Here is a 21,574-nt window from a genome sequence, read left to right as displayed (position 1 = left end):
TTATTTAAGAATGTCACCTTGAATACATCCGGCAGGTAACTTCTTATAATTAGCAAATCAATGTCAAAGAAAACAACATGTTACTTGACCTAAACAATCCCTTATTAGATTTTGAAAAACAAGAAACGAAAACATTAAAATCATACCCCCAAATAGTATATTACTTACTTGAATTTCGGTAAAGAGAGATCATTTTGGAAAACAAGAAACAAAAACATTAAAACCATACACCCAAATAGTATATTACTTACTTTGGTTTTGGTAAAGAGGTTTTTGTTCCTCTTTTGGTAGAGAGGCTTTCTGCCTTTTGTTTTAATAACGAGTGAGGAGGAGCTAAATTGCAGTTTACGTAGTTGTTTATTTTATTCACAAATTTATTAAAAATTACAAATTAAAAAGATAATTTTATTAATTTACTGTTTAAGAATTTGTTTTGAAACTTTATAAACTGTTTACACTTTTAAACAGCGTCAATTGTAAAGATAAAATTTAGTTGATTTTATTTTAATTTTATTAATTATTAAATAATATGATAACTATTTATTATAATAAGACAACTGATCAACATAAATAAATAATTTATGCGGTAAATGTATGTGCTAAAGAAGGGTGAAATCTGTTTGCTAACAGTGATTATCTATTAATAATAAAAGCTAAATATGTTAAATATACGAAAGTGTATCCACTCTTCTCTACAGATACAACTGTAGCACTTAGAGTTTTCCGACGATAATTTGATCCAACGATCCTAGGAATTCTACAGAAAAACTGTTGTTTGACTGAATTGTAAAATTGGATCCATTTTTGTTAATTCTTCTGTTATATATGTACTACTAAGTCACTAATTGTTAATTCAACATCTATTATTTTTATGTGCATAAATTTTTGTGGTTTGAGAGTACCTAAAAAAATTGTTAAAAGAACAAAATATCGCATTATCCAAGAAGAGTTTTGGAACAATGATAAATCGTTCTTGTGCGAATTAGAATTTTGAAAACAGTTACTTATACTTGTATTAAAATAGATGGTCTACCTTATATCTCTATAGATACGACTCTTCTTCTAATCATGCATGAACACGAGATGTTTTATGCACATAATATTTTAAAATACAAATGACCAAAACAATATTTTACAAATATTAAACCTTAATATAATATTTCAAAAAATAATAACTTAATTTTTCAATAGGCCAACAAAAATTATAAGAGGCCGTAAAAAAAAACTTAGAAATAAAAGAATTACATAGATTATGTGACCAAACCAACAATGTACTCGCTTCCCTCACCAAAAAATCACAATCCGCATCCATGACAAAACAATCACTCCCCACCGTAGATCTTAATCTATTCAACGGCTGACATACAGTATTGGCTTCTCACGCGGATCATCATTAATATACGTCCGATCATCACTTTAAGCTCCAACATACCAACGGCCACGATTTAAACCATCAGCTATATATAAAACACACAGAACTCTCAAATCCCCAATCATTGAATTCCAAAATCAAGAGCAATAAAATGTCAGGCAGAGGCAAAGGAGGCAAAGGATTGGGAAAAGGAGGAGCCAAGAGGCACAGGAAAGTGTTGAGAGACAATATTCAGGGAATTACAAAGCCAGCTATTCGTAGACTCGCTCGTAGAGGTGGTGTGAAGCGTATATCTGGATTGATTTACGAAGAGACTCGTGGGGTTCTGAAAATATTTTTGGAAAATGTGATTCGTGATTCTGTAACTTACACAGAGCACGCTAGGAGAAAGACGGTTACTGCTATGGATGTTGTTTATGCACTTAAGAGGCAAGGAAGGACTCTTTATGGATTTGGGGGTTAGGGTTTTTTTTTTTTTGAGCTTTGATCTCAGTTACATATTCATGGAATATAAATTTGATTTAGCCTTTTTTTTCGTTCTCTCTGTCATCTACACAATTCTGTTAGAATGATTTATGGGGAATTTTTGTAGCTCCTTGGTTACCTAAGCAACGAGGTTAATTTACAATCTCCTTTTTTGAGAATGATTTTTGAAATTTAAAGTTGAATCCTTTCAATTATAGAAAGGACATGATTTTTTTTGGTCTCAACTCATAATTGATGCTTCTGATGCAAAGTTAAAAAAAAAATGAAAGAAATATGTCATTTTAGATATCTTTTGATTATTAGTGTGAATATAAGTTAATTTTTTATTAGTTGATCACTTTTCATTTTGTACTATGCTTAAGAAATTATAAAAAAACATGATTTTACTAATTTATCTATAATTTTTTACAAACAAATGTGAACACTTTTAAATTTTTTTTTTATTGGAAGATAATATAAAAAAAAATTAATTAATATAAAATAACTATAATTAGATAATCAAGCAAAAAGCTGTGACTGTCGTTATATCTTTCTTGTTATTGTTATTTTTAGTTGTAGACAATAGGACAAGTGCACAAATTCTTGTGTTCTTCTGTTTTTTTTTTTGGTATAAGAATACTTGTCTAAAGATAATAATGAAGTGCAACAAAGAAGATATGTAGAAAATTTCCCAACAACATTCATCAATTTCTCCTTCTCGTTCTAGCGAAATCTTGAGACAAGAAAACCAGTTCGACTAACTACTTCCGATCAGGAACAACAGTCTCTTTCAACATTGTACTCTCATCGGTGCTATTTTCAACATTTTCTATTGCAGCCAGGGGTGGACCCACGTTGGTTCCAGGGGTTCACCCGAATCCCCTCGGCAAAAAATTACACAGGTAATTTTCTGTATTTATGTGGATATATATATTTTGAACCCCTCAATGACAAGGAGATAGAGATAGCCTAGTGGTAGGTTCATTGAAAATTAAGTCTCATGTTGAGGGTTCAAATCCCTACATTAGCGTTTTATTTTTTTCTTTTTTAGTTTCAGTTTTGTTTTTTTTTAAGGTTTCAGTTCCGTTTTCACATTTTTTTTAGTTTTTTATTTTATAAAACATGCTAAAAGTGTGGTTTTAAACCCAAAAAAATTCAAGGGTCCGCCACTAAAACTAAATACTACTACTTTCTTGAAATTTTGTTTTGTTGGCTTATATATACACGCTTATACTTTTATTTTTTGAACCCCCTGAACAAAAATCCTGAGTCCGCCACTGATTGCAGCTTCCACTTCTTGGTTGACACCACATCTAAGATCTGCTGCTCGAGCAAGATCATATTGTTGGTTTTAAAGGTGTGAATAGGAAATGAAGTATTGTGACTCTCTTGAATGATTGTGACTTTGTCGAAGGGTTGTAATTTATATGAAAGGTTTGTTTTTTCTAAAAGATGTGACCTTTCTGAAATGTTTTTTTTTTCCAAAGAATTGTGATTTTTATCCTTTGTTGGCTATAAATAGAGAGACTTTCTCTCATTTTTCTTAATTGAATTCTTCCATTCTTATGCATACATTTCTTACAATACAAAATCGATCGATCGTGTTTGTGTGTGATTTATTGTTGTCATTTGAGTTTGTTGAAATTATCAAAGTTTGAGGTACCTCTACTGCTTTAATGGTTAATTCATTTTATTTTGGGAGAAATTAATCTACAATATCGGGTATTTGAGAGGATTAAATTTCTTAAGGATACATAGTGGGTTCTGTGGATTCGGATAGTTCTTTTCTTTTTCTTTACATCTTTTATTATTGTGAAAATTACAAAAGTATACTACTTAAGACTTTAATTAACAAAATATCAATGTACTTTTATTTAATTACAAACATAGTTTTTAAATTACATACCTAACAAATTAATTAATTTTCATTTTTAAGTTATTTATTTTTTAAGATTTTTCTCTCTCATGCTTTTTGATTAACGTGCATTTAATATGGAGTATAATTAGGGTATTAAATTTTTTCAATATTATCTCTCCTATTATAGTCCTATATCTATAGGTTTCATTGATTATTATTGGGATCATATTTATCTTCTTCCTCTTTTTATATAACTTTTTATGTTACCAATAAAGTTGATGTAGCCATAAGTGAGTTATAGTTTCTAGGAAATTTCCTTCAACTGCCAAACGTCTAAACTCTCCATATTCTTCATATTCAATGTTTCATGTTGGTATATATTGCCAGAATATCATTGTTGGATATTGTCTTAATTTTGGAGTTTAACTACCTTTATTTGGTTCATTATGTTGGTTAATTTCTTGTGAGAACTTATTGTGAGTTTGGTTTATAATATAACATTTCAACAAATGTGTGTTTTTGGTATATAATATAACTATGTGTGAGATTGGTATATAATACCAACATGTCAGACACTGTATACCAACATTATTACATGTTTTAACGTAAGTAGTAGTTAAAAGATTCGATATATGATCCAACATTTCATTCATAACAGAAATCATTTACTTTAAGTAGTGGTTTCATATTCAATGTTTCATGTAGGTATAAATTACCAAAATATCAGTCACTATATACACCAATGTTTACTATTATTTTTGTTTACACAACTATACCAATTGTGTATGTGCTGGGTATTTATAGTGCAACCATTATTTTTAACATTTTTATCATTATTATACATAATTTCTTACGTTAATGATGTCTAATATAAATCAAACTTTTCACTTTAACTAGCTTTAAGTGTATTCAATGTTTTAGACCGGTATATTATACCAGAATATCATCTAGTATATACCCCTCATTTATTATCAATACTTGTGCCTATTTCATCACAAGTACACCAAATCGGTACGTGCTAGCCATTATTTACATCCATTTTTGTTAACATTTTTCAGTACTACTCCAAAATTATACCAAAAAATTTACGTTAATGATGTGTATTAATTTTGGTTCCAAACAAAAAAATATTTACTCTAAGTAATGTTTTCAATTCAATTTTTATCAATATTTGTGTTGTTTCACAATAAGCACACCAATTGTACTATATTTTTTTTTGTATGTTACACTAACATTCACTCATTAGTTACAACACAAATTTTTTGTACATGTTGCATTTATCTAAGTCACCTAGAACGCAACAATTTATGACAAACACGGCAATACCAAGCCTGTATGTCAAACATGAGAATATCAAAGATATGTCAATCAAATCATCAATAATACAAATAAACTAATCAAGAGTAACCAATTTAGATAAAAGTGTATTTATCAGTCTTAAAAAAATTCAGAATTGTCGGAAGAAAACATCAACAATAATAATTGAAATACAACAATGTTAATTATAATAAGCAAATTTGGGGCAAGTCTTTTTGTTATGCCCTGATGTACCACATTTACTACATGTGACTTTACTCATCTTGTATTTTCCTTCGTTGAATCCCTTCTTATGGTCGTTGCTTGGTGGTCTGCCTGGTTGTTTCCTTGTAATAACCCATATCGTTATGAATCTTCATTGGTGGAGATGGTTCACTCACGACATACTTTAGTTCTAAATGAAATATTGTTGTGTCCACACCTAATTGGGAAGCAATAGTAGTAATTAAGCCTTCATATTTTGTGTTTGCATCATATGTTACTCCTTCAATATTGTAATCAACATATCTACCTGTCTTAGATCAAAACATATTCAAAGTCAATCTCATCAATCAGTCTGGTCAATTCAATGTATTAAAATAATATAGCCTGATTTAAAGAGTTCTCTCCAATAATTATTCAATATATGTACCACAAAATTCATAAATTACACTATTAAGTTATTTTTTGAGTTATCGAAATGATCTCTCAAGCAGAATAAATATGAACACCATCATTATGCATAAAAAATGCCACTATGAAAAACACCATAAAAATCAGAATCTAAGCAAACTGGCAAACCATTATGTTTAGTAAATAAAAACAATCAATTACACTAAATAACTTACCAATCTAAAATATTCTAACAAATAGAATTAATATGACACCATCATTATGTACCAAAAAACAACAAACTGAATGACACCAATTAAAAACTATTATTTTCACTCAATAACTTAACAATCCAAATTATCTACCAAAATATAATTAATATGCACACCATCATTAACATTCTGAATGACATCTTAAAAATCAGAAATACACCACAATGTACGACCAACATGTTCAATATTTAAAAATGATCATTTAACCAATTTACTAACCATAAGAACTAAAACTGCTTTCTATTCTTAACCTACAAACCCTAGAAAAAAAACCAAAACCAAAGAAAAACTTTCCCCAAAAAAAAAAAAAAATCAAAATTGCTGAACAACAACAAAAAAAGACAATTAATTAAAAGATTCAAAATTGCACCATTTTTAACGTCGTTTGTTAGATTGTAACAAAAAAAACCATATCCAACATAGTATACTACAACATAACGATCATGATTTTTCACGTAGAAAAATCACTTAAAAAACAACAATCAAATATTGATTTATCAATATTACCTGATGCGTCCCAACGTCCTTTATGGTGAATTAGGATTGAATAATTGTTGGTATTCATGATTGAAGTGCGTCCAAAATGAGTAGTAAAAGATTTTTATTTTTGTTAAGAAACCTTTTATTGTTAGGAGATAATATATATAACCAATCTGAGCAAATCATGGAAGGTGAAAAGTTTGAGAAAAAAAGGGGAACGGCTGGAGCACTAATTCGACATGCTTTTTTTATATATATTTTTATTATTAGTATTAAAACTTAACTTTGAAAAAAAACTAATGCTATTTGGGTGAAAAAAAATTGTTGCTATATAGTCGTAATTATGGTACTTAATGTGTATACTTAAGTTTTTTTTGCTAATTTGAATGCATGAGATAACAAGTTTAAGAAATTTAAATTATTGTTGATTTTTTCTGTAGTAAGTTTTTCTTGGATAGGTAAGATTATTTTTATTTTCTTACCCAAGTGCATTCAAGCATTGCACCCTTCAGTTTTATTTTTAATGAAAAAAACTATTTTGTGCATAAAGGCTAAGATGTGCACTTTAATTTTTTCCCTATATTTTTTATTTTATATAACTATACGAAGAAGTAAATGAACAGATGTTGTCTCCTAACAATATTTGAACATGAATTGAGTTTCTCGTTGAAATTCAATGTCTTCTTGAGGAAAATTGGAATATGATGGAAACATGAAAATGAAAAATTAGCAAGAAAAGTGACTTGCATGGAATCATTGTTGACAGATAGAATATGATGCAATGGGAGTAAAAATCACTTTCTATCTTTATTTTTCTTGATTATTTCTTTTTCTATCCATTATAAATTTTGAGATTTATTTCATAAATGTTAGATAGATGGTCATTATGTGATAATCTCAAAATATATCTTTAATATTTATATGTATTTTGTTTGGAGGAGGAGAAAAAAAAACTTTTGTAGTTTTCTACTCCATGTGAAATTTGATTGTATTTGACTTTTGGAGACTAAAATCTTCTGATCTTTTACTTCTTTGTTTTGATGAATATAAGAACATCACCGAAAAAATCAGACTGTGCATTGGTTTGAAGAATATATAAACTTCACCAATTTGTTAAATACTCTGTTTGAATGAATATTCAGACTGAAAAAGTAAAAAAAATTTGTCAGAAATATTAAGACTAAACGATTTGAAGAATATAAAAAACTTCATCGTTAACTAGAAACAATGTTAGCTTTAAGGTTTCTGGAGATTAAAACTTTTTTGGATTTTTTACTGTTCGAATCAGAAACTGATTCGAAGAAAATATAAAAACTTCATCAAAATTCAAAGTTCATTCAACTAACGATTAGAAGAATATAAAAACTCCATTGTTAAACCAGAAACAAGTTGTATAAAGATTGAATCTTTATTGTTAGTATTCTAAATACTAAGTGTCTGTCTAATTGTGACAGAAAGAAAAAAAAACACTAATCGCATAAAATTAGTGATTTTTGTGCCTGCAATGAGTGTTTCTATGGATTAAATCTCCAAAAGAAAGGTTTATGTTGCCAATGTGTATTTTGATTGTATATAATTTGAAAGCATGAGAAACAAAATATGTGAAAAATAATTTCAATTACTTGAAAAATATTGTAGAGATCATATTTAAAATGTGTGGGAGGGGGGGGGGGGGGAGGGGGGGAGGTTCTTTTCTTGTGATAAAGATAAAATTAGACTTAGTATCTAATTTAAATTTGAAAGTACAAGATACGAAATTCAATGACATATTTGTATTTGAGTATAATTGATATTGTGGTTGTTGAGTCTCTCCTTACTAGCATATGATATGACTAGTATAAAACCACAAAATTATGTTACTCATCCAAAAGAATTGTGTTCTTTGATGAAAAAGTCACTTAAACATTGTGATTTTCATGAAAAGATATGTCTATTAAAATAAATTTATTTGTATAGACATGAGCATTAGTTAAAGTGATCTGTCATGTTTGTGTTGTAAAACAAACATTTGGGTCATATTGCCCTTATTGGACCGATGAGACTACGGTCATGAGTAATTCTATAAAAAACAAATTGAATGTTATGAAAGGTCCTTCTGAAAAGGACATATGGCAAGGTGCTGACTCTAAAATAATGTCTGTATTTGACAAAGTTATGAAAAGTAACAAACAAACTATTTGTGGGAAAAAGTTATCTCACGGAAGGTCTCTTCAAGCTCAGTATTTTTGTTTGTTCTTACTTGTTGAGTCAAACTAATCAACTTACAAGTTTTCCCTAACTTTGAGTGCAATAAATAAAATATCAAGTTAAACTACATTGATAATATAAGAGGATAAGACATTAGTATCCATAGACTATAACCGAAATCCTATAGACACATCTTAACTAAATCAAGGTTCTATTACCTCTCCAAATTCATTTTTAAAAAAATTTGTACACCTTTACACTTACGTGGCACACTTCGTGACTCCACGTAGTTGAGGTGCATGAGATATGTTTGGATGTCACGTTAGCCAAAAAGATGTACAAAATTTTAAAAAAAATGAATCTAAGAATTATAATTAGACTTTAATTTAATTAAAAGGTGTCTCTGAAATTTTGATCATAATCTAGAAGGATATATGTGCCTTATCACTAATATAAAAGATTTTTACTATGATAGTGTACTTCTAAGATTTATTTTATTTGTGATGTGATGCAGGAAGAATCATCATCAAATGATAGAAATAGAATATTTCTATTATTTATGTGTTCCAGTAAGTCCAGGTAATAGCAGATTGATAATGACATCCTTCAGAAACTTTGCTGGTTGCGAGGATAAACTATTTCCATCATGGAAATTCAACCTTGACAATAACCTAATCATTGATTCTGATATATATTTACTTCATCTTCAGCTAATTATCCTCTTACAATTTTTTGATTTTACTAGTAGTTGTAACATTATTCTTGTAATTTCTTATTCTTTGATTTCTATTTTAAATATAATATTATTAATTTTTTCAAAATGATTTATCATGCTATCTTAAGCATTTGTCGTGACTCTTTCACTTCTGTTATTTCTTTTTTTGAACTACTTTATGTTAGTTTGATATTTTAATATCAATAAAAATGAATCATATGCCACGTTATGTATCATCATAGCCTAAATGATTATTTATTTATTTTTGTCATTTTGTTTTCAATTAATCTGTTATACATTTATATATAATTTATTATAGTTATGGTATATTACACCAATACTTTATTATGTTCTTCGTTGAGCTGAGGGTATTGTCTAGTGGAAACAATTTTTCTACCTCTCAAGGTAGGGGTAAGATCTGCTTATACACAATCTTTCTCAATCTCCACTTATGAGATTATATATATACTAGTGTAGTCATTTAAAATTTATTAAAAAAAATAAATTTATAAAATAATTTTAAATTCATGAATATATTAGTCCAAATAAATATTATGGATTAATATAATTGGGTTAATTATTTAAATTCAATAAATATGAATTTAATTAAAGTCCAATTCATAAAACCCATATGCCACGTCACTTAAATCTGATTGGCCGAAGGGAGTCCTCTTCTAAACACAACTCCTCTATTTTAAAACTATAAATAGGGGTCCTCATAATTCAGAAAAAGAACCAAGAATTCGAACAAGAAGCTAGAGAAAGCTCGTGAATCAAAAGCCGCAATTTCTCTACAAGCTACAAGTTCAAGAATTTGGGAATTCAAGAATTCAAGTGTTCAAGTTCAAGATTTGAAGAAGTCAAGATCAAGATAAAGTTCAAGTTCAAGAACGATCAAGATCAAGACCGCCGGATTCAAGATCAAGCTTGAAGCTCTTGGATTCAACTAGAAGTCGAGATCAAGATAAAGTTCAAGTTCAAGGACGATCAAGATCAAGACAGTTGGATTCAAGATCAAGCTCGAAGCCCTTGGATTCAACTAGAAGTCGAGATCAAGATAAAGTTCAAGTTCAAGAACGATCAAGATAAAGACCGTCGGATTCAAGATCAAGCTCGAATTGGATTCAACTAGAAGTCAAGATCAAAATAAAGTTCAAGTTCAAGAATGATCAAGATCAAAACCACCAGATTCAAGATCAAACTCAAAACCCTTGAATTCAACTAGAAGTCAAGATCAAGATCAAGGTAAAGATCAAGATCAAGTTCAAGAAAGATTACGTTCAAGATCAAGATAAAGTTAAAATCCAAGTTCATCAAAGATTCAAGAACAAGCTCCAAAGGCCCTTGAATCCAGGATTAAAGTTCAAGAACGATCAAGATCAAGACCGCCGGATTCAAGAACAAGCTCAAGAGATCTTGCATTTATATTCGAAAAGGCGAATTCAGAGGAATCATAGAGATTGTAACACTCGCATTTTGAAATAATAAAACGATTGTTGCATAATTTTTCGTTCTTGATTATTATTTTCTCGATGCAAATTTTATTGTTTACAAATTTTGGCACGCCCAGTGGGACAATCTCTACCTCTCATCTCAACTTTTCAAGTATCAAAGAATATCAAAATGACTTCCACTATAGAAGAACAACTAACAAGCTTGACAAAAACGATTGAAGGCTTGACAAAGTGTGCACACAAACATGATGCTAAACTGTTGAAGTTAACAAATAAGATGGATAACATGATTTAGAGAAGATCGAGTCAATCACCTCTGAAGCTTCCTAAAATTCAAGACGAAGAGGAGTCTTGCGTAAAGCAAATAAAGATCAAAGAAATTCATATCTCTGTTGAAGGTTTGACTCCAATTGATCAATTGAAGGACTTTATCATAGAGGCTATTGAAGACAAATCTGAGTCTTCATCCAATTTTTCTCCCATATATGCAAAGTCATATACACAAAGGATTGATAAATTGAAAATATATGAGGGTTATCAACCTCCTAAGCTTCAATAATTTGATGGCAAAGGAAATCCCAAACAACATATAGCGCACTTTATCGAGACTTGCAATGATGCTGGGACATATGGTGATTATCTTGCTAAAGAGTTAGTTCGATCTCTTAGATAAAATACCTTTGATTGGTACACAGATCTCGAACCTAATTCTATAGATTGTTGGAAACGGTTAGAGCAAGAGTTCCTTAATCGATTCTATAGCAAGAGACGTGTCGTTAGTATAATTGAACTTACAAAGGCTCGTCAAGGTGAAAATGAGCTAGTTATTAACTTTATCAATCGCTGGAGAAGTCTGAGCCTCAACTGCAAAGATCGCCTTAAGCCCAATGCACTCGAAGAGTTGGCAACTCGTGCACATAATATGGAATTAAGCATGACTTTGAGAGAAGATCAACGATCTCCTGTCTATGGACCTCATGAAGATGAAGATATAGAAGAACTCCAAAGTGGGCGCAAGTCTGCATCCGAAGATGACTTTGAAGAGTCAATGTATATCTAAATGCTCCTTAACGCATGAGCTTAAATTGTAAGTTACAATACTCCTTAACGCATGAGCTTAAACTGCAAGTTACAATGCTCCTTAACGCATGAGCTTAAACTGCAAGTTATCATGCTCTTATTCGCATGAGCCTAAACTTCAAGTTATAATGCTCCTAGACACACGAGCCTAAACTGTATATCACAAAGTTCTTCAAATTTGAGCTAAATCTCTAAGTTTTTGAAAGCTCTTCAAATTTGAGCTAAATGTCTAAGTTTGAAAGCTCTTCAAATTTGAGTTAAATCTTCAAGTTGAAATGCTCAATAAAACATGAGCTTAAATTGTATGTCACAAAGCTCTTCAAATTCGAGCTAAATCTCTAAGTTGGAAAGCTTTTTAAATTTGAGTTAAACCTTCAAGCTGAAATGTTCCTTGAAACACGAGCTTAAACTGTATGTCACTTAAATCTTAAAGTTTGAGTCAAATCTTCCAGTTGAAATGCTCCTTGAAACACGAGCTTAAACTGTATGTCACAAAGCTCTTCAAATTTGAGTTAAATCTTCAAGTTGAAATGTTCCTTGAAACGCGGGTTTAAATTGCATGTCACAAAACTCTTTAAATTTGAGTTAAATCTTCAAGCTGAAATACTCCTTGAAACACGAGTTTAAACTATGTCATAAAGCTCTTCAAATTTGAGTCAAATCCTTAAGTTGGAATGCTCCTTAAAACACGAGCTTAAATTGTATGTCACAAAACTCTTCAAATTAGAGTTAAATATTCAATTTGAAATGATCCTTAAGGTACGAGCCTAAACTGCATGTCACTCCTGGCTCGCAAGAGTATAATTTGTGTACGGCACACAAAAAAAAAAACACTCTCCCAGAACTACGTTATGACTTGATCCTCTTCACTGAGGTACGTAGGCACTTAGAACCATATTCTAAGTTCAGTTGCATGAGTGTCAAAAAATCACATGTTCCCACTTGAGATGTCATATGAAAGTTAAAGCTATGAGTAATATTTTATCAAACTTCAAACTTGCACCAAATGGTGGTGACTCAATGGGGGCAAACCCCTATGAATAAAAATTGTTTCAAGATGAAGTCTTCAAAATCTCTGAGTCTGCAAGTTGAAGTCTTCAAATTCTTCAAGTCTGCTAGTTGAAATCTTCAAATTCTTCAAGCCTAGTCTTTGAAAGATGAAATATCTCAACATGACTTGAAGAAGGGGGCATTTGTAATCATTTAAAATTTATTAAAAAAATAAATTTATAAAATGATTTTAAATTCATGAATATATTAGTCCAAATAAATATTATGGATTAATATAATTGGGTTAATTATTTAAATCCAATAAATATGAATTTAATTAAGCCCACTTCATAAAACACATATGCCACGTAACTTAAATCTAATTGGCCGAAGGGAGTCCTCTTCTAAGCAGAACTCCTCTATTTTAAAACTATAAATACGGGTCCTCATAATTCAGAAAAAGAACCAAAAATTTGAACAAGAAGCTAGAGAAAGCTTGTGGATCAAAAGCCGCAATTTCTATACAAGCTACAAGTTCAAGAATTCGAGAATTTAAGAATTCAAGTGTTCAAGTTCAAGATTTGAAGAAGTCGAGATGGAGATAAAGCTCAAGAATTCAAGTGTTCAAGTTCAAGATTTCAAGAATTCGAGTTTTCATCTGACTCTCTAAAAATATTATTATACTCGTGTCAGTTTCTCCAATAACGCACTGTTGGTTATTAAGTGTTTTAATATTATTTTATATTAAAGTAGCTTTTTATTTGTGACTTAATGTTGCCTAACAATTTTATTGGTCATGTTAATGCCAATTATTCTTGGCTTTATTGGCAGATGTCATATATCCTATAACGTTCCAGTGAACGTTGTGGTCAACATCTTGGGCAGTTTTGCATTTGCACCTTAGAGGCATTGGTTACCCCTCTCATTATTCCATTCTTAATTCCTCCATTATCCTTGTAACCTATATAACTCCTAAGACCATTATCTTCACTCTTTACTACACTATTTATCTTTCTATTCATTGCTAGGAAGACTTCTTCTAGTATAAATAGTGATGGTCTTCATTTGATTTGGGACACACTTCACACAAGGAAAATATAGAGTGCATAAAGTTTGTTAAAAAGAGAGTTTTGTTAGTTGAAGGGAGGTGTTCTCTTTTGTGGAGCTTTGGACTCAACTCTTGTCCAGAGTTGTTGAGTTATACTTTGTGAAGGCTGTTGTATCCTGGAGGGGACAAGTCAAGAAGGACTACTGCTGGACCGGTGAAAAATATTTGTTGCAGTGGGCTTGAATCTCCTTAAAGAGAGCAAGATATCTGATCCTTAGCCTGAAGAGATTTATTTCTTCATTTTTATTTTCAATTGTAATCTTGTATTTTTTGTTATCTTGTAAGTTTTTCACTAACAATTTTAAGGAGATTCACCATGACTACAATTGAAAAAAAATGCGGATGTCAAGATGGGAGACCTTATAAAGCCATTTCAGTTCAATGATAACCATTTTAAGAGATGGAAGGGTAAAGTACTTTTCTACTTAAGTCTTCTCAATGTTTCTTATGTGTTAACTGAGAAGAATCCTAATAAAATAGACATCACCTCTATGAATGATGATGAAACTATTTCTCATCTAGAGAAAGTGGCAAAGTACGATGGTGATTCCTATAAGTGTCGGTATTATATTCTTAATTGACTATCTGATAATTTTTGTGATTATTATGATAGAACTTACTCTAGTGCAAAGAAAATTTGGAAAGAATTGCAGAGTAAGTATGATACCGAAGAGGCTGGAGCGAAAAAATATGCGGCTTGTAGATTTTTTCGTTTTCAAATGGTGGACAACAAATCAGTAGTAGACCAAGCTCAAGACTTTATAATGATTATTGGAGAGCTAAGGTCCGAGGAGGTAAAAGTTGGAGATAACCTTATTGTTTGTGGCATAGTAGATAAACTTCCACCTTCTTGGAAGGAATTTCAAAAAACTATGCGCCACAAACAAAAGGAAACCTCCCTTGAAACCTTGATAATGAAAATCCGCATGGAAGAAGAGGCAAGAGGCCAAGATGCACTTTTACAAACAGAAGAGAACAACGAAGGTAAATTTGATTACTTCAAATAATGCTACTCCTGAAACTCACAAAAATACTTTTTTGATGCCTAAGAAGAAAAAGTTCAAGAAAAACAATGGTAATAACTAAGCACAAAATCAACAAGTTCAAGATAAGGGACCATGCTTTGTTTGTGGCAAGAGTGGGCATATTGCTGGATTTTGCAGATTCTGGAAACGTGGTCCTAACCCTCAGGTAAACGTTACCGAAGAACCATTTGTGGTGGTGATTGCCGACATAAACATGGTTGAGAGTGTTAATGGATGGTGGGCTGATTCTGGTGCAAACCGTCATGTCTGTTATGACAAAGACTGGTTTAAAAAATATACTCATTATGAGGAGCCCAAAACCATCATGCTTGGTGATTCTCACACTACTCAAGTGCTTGGAACGGGAGATGTCAAATTGTATTTTACTTCTGGAAGGGTATTAACTTTGAAAGATGTACTTTATATTCCTTCTATGAGGAAAAATTTGATGTCTAGTTTTCTTCTTAATAAAGCATGCTTTAAACAGATTATTGAATCTGATCAATATGTAATTGTGAAGAAGGGTATTTTTGTGGGAAAGGGGTATGCTTGTGATGAGATGTTCAAACTGAATGTTGAAATGAATAAAGTTTCTACTCAGTGGGCCTTGCAAGCTTTCTCTTCTACTAATTTTTGGCATGCTCGTTTGTGTCATATTAATGATCGTTATATTGGAATCATGAGTAGTTTAGGATTAATCCCAATGATTAAAAAGAATTTTGAAAAGTGTGAGGCTTGTAGTAAAGCCAAAATCACTAAACTGCCTCATTTTCAAGTTGAAAGAAAAAGTGATTTGTTAGAATTAGTTCATACTGATATTTGTGAACTTGGTGAAATTTTAACTCGTGGAAGTAATAAATATTTTATCACTTTCATTGATGATTTTTCTAAGTTTACATATGTTTACTTGATGAAAAATAAAAGTGATGCTTTTGAAAATTTCAAAACTTATCTCCATGAGGTTGAAAATCAGTGTGAAAGAAAAATAAAAAGAATTAGAAGTGCTAGAGGCCATGAATATGAGTCAAATGAGTTTAATTCTTTTGTTAGATCATTGTGAATAATTCATGAAACTACTCCTCCTTACTCTCCTTCATCTAATGGAGTAGCGGAAAGGAAAAATAGAACTTTGGTTGAATTGACTAATGTCATGCTTATTAAGTCACATGCACCTTTAAATTTTTGGGGTGAAGCTATTTTAACTGCTTGTTATGTGTTGAATCGTGTGCCTCATAAAAAGTCTAAATTGACACCTTTTGAATTGTGGAAAGGTTACAAGCCATGTTTGGGATATCTAAGAGTTTGGGGTTGTCTAGCCTTTGTGAGGCTAATGAATCCCAAGATTAAAAAATTGGGTAAGAAAGTTACTACTTGTACTTTTTTTGGTTATGCTCTAAATAGTACAATCTATAGATTTTTTAATCTTGAAGATAATATTGTGATAGAATCAGGTAATGCTATTTTTCATGAAAATAAGTTTCCTTTTGATTCTAAAAATAGTGGGGGTCAAAAGATTGAACAAAATATTGTCACTACCTAGTTCTTCTACTTCTACTTTAAAAAATAAAGAAATTGATGATTTTGAGTTAAGAAGAAGTAAAAGAACTAGAGTAGAAAAAGATTTTGGTCCTGATTTTTATGTGTTTAATGTTGGAGATGACCCTCTCACTTTGAAAGAAGTATTATCTTCACATGATTCTATATTTTGGAAAGAGGCTGTAAATGATGAAATGGAATCACTGATTTCTAATAAAACTTGGAAGTTAGTTGATTTACCACCGGATTGTAAAACTATTGGTTGCAAATGGGTCTTAAGAAAATGGTTGAAACCAGATAGATCTATTGATAAATACAAGGCTAGGCTAGTTGCAAAAGGTTTTAAACAACTAAAAGGCCTATAATTTTTTGATATTTTTTCACCGGTAACAAGAATTACATCTATAAGACTTTTAATTGCTATGGACAATTTTTTATTTGCAAATTAATCAAATGGATGTAAAAATTGCTTTTTTAAATGGAGACCTAAATGAGGAAATTTATATGGATCGACCCGAGTCTTTTGTTGAAGCAGGCCAAGAAAGCAAAGTATGTAAACTTACTAAATCTCTATATGGCTTGAAACAGGCACTAAGCAATGGCATGAAAAGTTTGATTCCTGCATGATTGAAAATGATTTTAAAATAAATGAGTGTGATAAGTGCATATATCATAAGTCTAGGAATAATTTACATGTGATTATTTGCCTATATGTTGATGATTTATTGATCTTTGGCTCTAACATGAATGTTATTGATGAAGCTAAAAATATTCTTAGAAGCCATTTTGATATGAAAGATCTTGGTGAGGCAAAATTTATTCTTGGAATAAAAATAACAAGAACATGTGATGAAATTTTCCTTGACCAGTCACATTATGTTGAGAAAATATAACTTTCTTGATTGCAAGCATGTTGCAACTCCTTTTGATACAATTGTTCATTTATTTCCTGTTGAAAGTGAAAATGATGTAATAAATCAAAAGGAATATGCTAGCATAATCGGAAGTTTGAGGTATGTGACTGATTGCACTAGGCCTGATATTGCATATGCAGTAGGAGTACTAGGCAGGTTTACAAGCAAGCCAGGTAATGAACATTGGCATGCTATAACAAGAGTTATTAGATATTTAATTGGAACAAAAAATTGTGGTTTGTTCTATAAAAAATATCATGTTGTACTTGAAGGCTTTTGTGATGCAGATTGGAACACTTTATCAGGTGATTCTTGTTCTACCACTGGTTATGTCTTTACTTTAGGTGGTGGTGTTGTTTGTTGGGGATCAAAAAAGTAAATAATTATTGCTAACTCTACCATGGAGGCTGAACTAATTGCTTTAGCTTTAGCTAGTGAGGAAGCGAATTGGTTAAGAGATTTGTTATTTCAAATACCTTATTTTGAAAAACCAATTCTTCCTATTTTAATTCATTGTGATAGCACTGCTGCAATTGGTAGAGTTCAAAACCGTTATTACAACGGTAATCCAGACCTATACGGAGGAAACACAGTAATGTAAGATCGTATTTGACAAATGGTACCATTAATGTTGATTATGTCAAATCTTGTGATAATCTTGCAGATCCTCTTGCTAAGGCCTTAACGAGAGAAAAGGTCTGGAGCACATCGAGGCGGATGAGATTGAAGCCTATAAATCCTTGAGTCATATATGAGGAAACCCAACCTGGGAACTAGAGATCCTATAACCAGGTTCAGAGGGAAAAACTAATCATATGATGACTTGTTGTGAAAAATGCACTATCTTTTTATTCCCTCCCTATGATGTGAGTGCATTGTTTCCTGTACTTTGTGAAGATTAAGTTGATAAAACTCTTAAGGAATATATGCAGCCCGTATGGGTGGAGTGTTAAGCTTACAGGAGCACTCTAGACAGATTTCACCTATGTGATGTGTGGAAGTAGGTCGCTTCCTATGAGAATTGGCTTATTCTCAAAAGCCCTCATGAAATCGGGATAACACATGGTCATAACGTGTTGAATTTAAAGCTCATGTCAAACACCTTGATTATTATGTGTTAGCAGTGATATTTTATTTCCCTCAAGCAATCATAGTTCAAGTCTGAGATCACTACGACTCTGGAGTAAAAGTTACTGTTTCACTAAGTGAAGGTTCAATGCAGAGCACACCTTCATTATGCATAGAGTCTTCCTTCAGCTGATATAGTCTCTTATCTAATATTAAAATGAGTGGGGAATTGTTGGTTATTAAGTATTTTAATATTATTTTATATTAAAGTAGCTTTTTATTTGTGACTTAATGCTGCCTAACCATTTTATTGGTCATGTTAATGCCAATTATTCTTGGCTTTATTGGCAGATGTCATATATCCTATAACGTTCCAGTGAACGTTGTGGTCAACATCTTGGGCAGTTTTGCATTTGCACGTTAGAGGCATTGGTTACCCCTCTCATTATTCCATTCTTAATTCCTCCATTATCCTTGTAATCTATGTAACTCCTAAGACCATTATCTTCACTATTTACTATACTATTTATCTTTCTATTCATTGCTAGGAAGACTTCTTCTAGTATAAATAGTGGTGGTCTTCATTTGATTTGGGACACACTTCACACAAGGAAAATATAGAGTGCATAAAGTTTGTTAAAAAGAGAGTTTTGTTAGTTGAAGGGAGGTGTTCTTTTTTGTGGAGCTTTGGACTCAACTCTTGTCCAGAGTTGTTGAGTTATACTTTGTGAAGACTGTTGTATCCTGGAGGGGACAAGTCAAGAAGGACTACTGCTGGACCGGTGAAAAATATTTGTTGCAGTGGCCTTGAATCTCCTTAAAGAGAGCGGGATATCCGCGCCTCAGCCTAAAGAGATTTATTTCTTCATTTTTATTCTCAATTGTAATCTTGTATGTTTTGTTATCTTGTAAGTTTTTCACTAACACGCACTATTTTTTTAGAATCTGATACATACCCGACATTATTTTGTAAAGAGTTCAAGCAACATAGGAAAGTAATACTCCAATATTTTAAAGAAACAATTTGTGTAGTTAAATATTTTCAAATTTTATTTTTGAATGTCAATTTTAAAAAAAAAGACTTACAATTTGAAATATTTATTTCCTTTTTTAAGGAGCACAAGCTAAGGGAAAAGGGTCCACAGAATTGGCAAAAAGTTTGTTAGGTACCAACAAAGGCAGATGCACTTGTGGTTAGTTTTAGAAGATGGTTGACCAAATATGGAGGTGCCCAAGTTAATTGGGGCATAAAATTCACTGGTGACTTGCCACCAACTCCTGCTAGGGAACAACTTTTGGACAGGTGTGATTGTGTGAATCATCTCATCTAAAGATTATACTTGTTATATGAATGCATAGGTACTGGACACATACAATACAATGTAGCAGTTGTAACAAAGCATATAAAAGTCTAAATGCCCTTGAAATCATTATGCAAATTATCTCTGTTGCTTCAATTGGAATTGCTGCTGCAGCAAAGGAGAGTGTCATGTCAATTGCTGCAAGATATTCATTGGTCTTCTTGGCATTACTATGCTTCATGGCTTCAAGATGGTTATCCAAATTTATATACAAAAGTTTCCATTTTAATGATTATGATCATGCCTTTTGTTAAATGGTGTACTTTGTAATAGTATTGGAGATCCTAAACATTATGTATTATTGAGGATATTGTGTAATGAATAAGATTTCTTCATCAGTAATTTACGAGTTATAATGAAAATGGAGAAATTTCTGGTAGGAAGAACTTCTCCTTTAATGGACCTACGCGTTGAATTTAGAATAGTCAAGTCAGTGAGTACGAAATGCCAGATAGTTAAATTAATAAATACTATACTGATAGTATGTTGTATTCTGATGTTTCAATTATTTAACAAACTATATGGAACAGTATGATCGGGTAGAGGGACCTGATTCTTCGAGCTGTGATCGTTCAAGGCAAGTTAGTGGAGTGCAGCTGCAAAAGCTGTTGTGGTATGTGGGAACGGTAACAGAGGTGCAGAGTTCTCGACCAATGGCAAGCTACTAGGTTGTTTTTTCGATCTTATACATTAGACCCTTTGACAAGAAACAACCTAGTTTTTGCAAGCAAGTTCATTCACAAATCAAAAGCCATTTCAACGAAGAACATTGCTCGAATTCAACAAGGGACTTGATCAAGTGTTGCAGAGTCTTTTATTGTATTTTAAGTCTTGTGTTTTGAGTTAGTAAATTGTAAGATCTATTCCTATGTTATAAAGGAATATAAATCATTTCCGTTGTAATCTTTGCGAAGTTGAGTTCATGGCCAAAATTAGCCAAAGTTGTGTGTTTTGAAGTCTATGTTAACTAGAGGTAGTTAATATAGTGGACAATAGGGCTATTGCTTTGAATCTTGTAAAAGAGGCGTTACAAGGGGGGTAGGATTAAGAGTTTCATCCTTTGTAATTATTGGAGTCTATACAGGTCATAATTTTCCCCTCCCTTGAGCAAAGAGATTTTCACATAAACATTTGTGTTTCTTACTTTAAGCATTTACTATTCTTCTTATTATTAATATAGTCAAAGGACCAGGTATCTTTGACTCGTGGTGGACTCATATAAATTAACATAGTATACCTTCTTTCTGACTCAAGACAACTTATTAAATGCTAATTTATGCAAATATGCCTCTTTAGGTCATCATTTAAAATTTGTCCCATTGTTTAGAAGTTAGGCAAAAATATAGCTTTTAAGACTGATAAAATATTATATTGTGGTTTAAAGTTTACAAATTTTTAGACTGTGGGAAGTGTCCAATATTATTGGCTTCTCCTTATCTTTATCATTATTGAGGAATGGGCCAATATTTGTCATCTACAATTGGCAAGAAGATTAGTAGGCAGTAGGCACCGACGATAAATATAATCAGCAAAGAAAACTATGATCATGTATATATATATATAAATATATATAGTTCGATATTAAATTACGTGAATCGACTCATCTAAATATTTAAGTTGTTAAAAAGCGCGTGTATAATAATTTAAATGTACAGGTACAGGGTACTGGACACATACAATGCAATGCAGTTGTAGCAAAGCATATAAAAGTCTAAATGCCCTTGAAATCATTTTGCTAATTATATTTGTTGCTTCAATTAGAATTACTACTTCATGACTTC

The 21,574-nt window shown here is 31.4% G+C and overlaps 1 protein-coding gene across 1 annotated transcript; it reads left to right on the top strand.

Annotated features, from left to right (window-relative positions):
• The first annotated feature begins 1,484 nt into the window (after nt 1–1,484).
• Nucleotides 1,485–1,902, top strand: LOC125820992 (histone H4). The gene has a single exon (XM_049500423.1). The coding sequence runs from the start codon at nt 1,524–1,526 to the stop codon at nt 1,833–1,835; it is 312 nt and encodes a 103-aa protein (XP_049356380.1). The 5' UTR covers nt 1,485–1,523; the 3' UTR covers nt 1,836–1,902.
• The last annotated feature ends 19,672 nt before the right edge of the window (nt 1,903–21,574 follow it).

The sequence above is a fragment of the Solanum verrucosum genome, unplaced genomic scaffold (assembly GCF_900185275.1).
Source record: "Solanum verrucosum unplaced genomic scaffold, falcon-dt-bn FXZP01000232.1, whole genome shotgun sequence".
Classification (NCBI taxonomy): domain Eukaryota; kingdom Viridiplantae; phylum Streptophyta; class Magnoliopsida; order Solanales; family Solanaceae; genus Solanum; species Solanum verrucosum.
Note: the sequence above shows the minus strand (reverse complement) of the source record. Positions and strands in the feature narration are given on the sequence as shown.

Excerpts from the sequence above, each read along its gene's own strand:
- LOC125820992 (XM_049500423.1), top strand. The coding sequence starts at position 1,524 with ATGTCAGGCAGAGGCAAAGGAGGCAAAGGATTGGGAAAAGGAGGAGCC.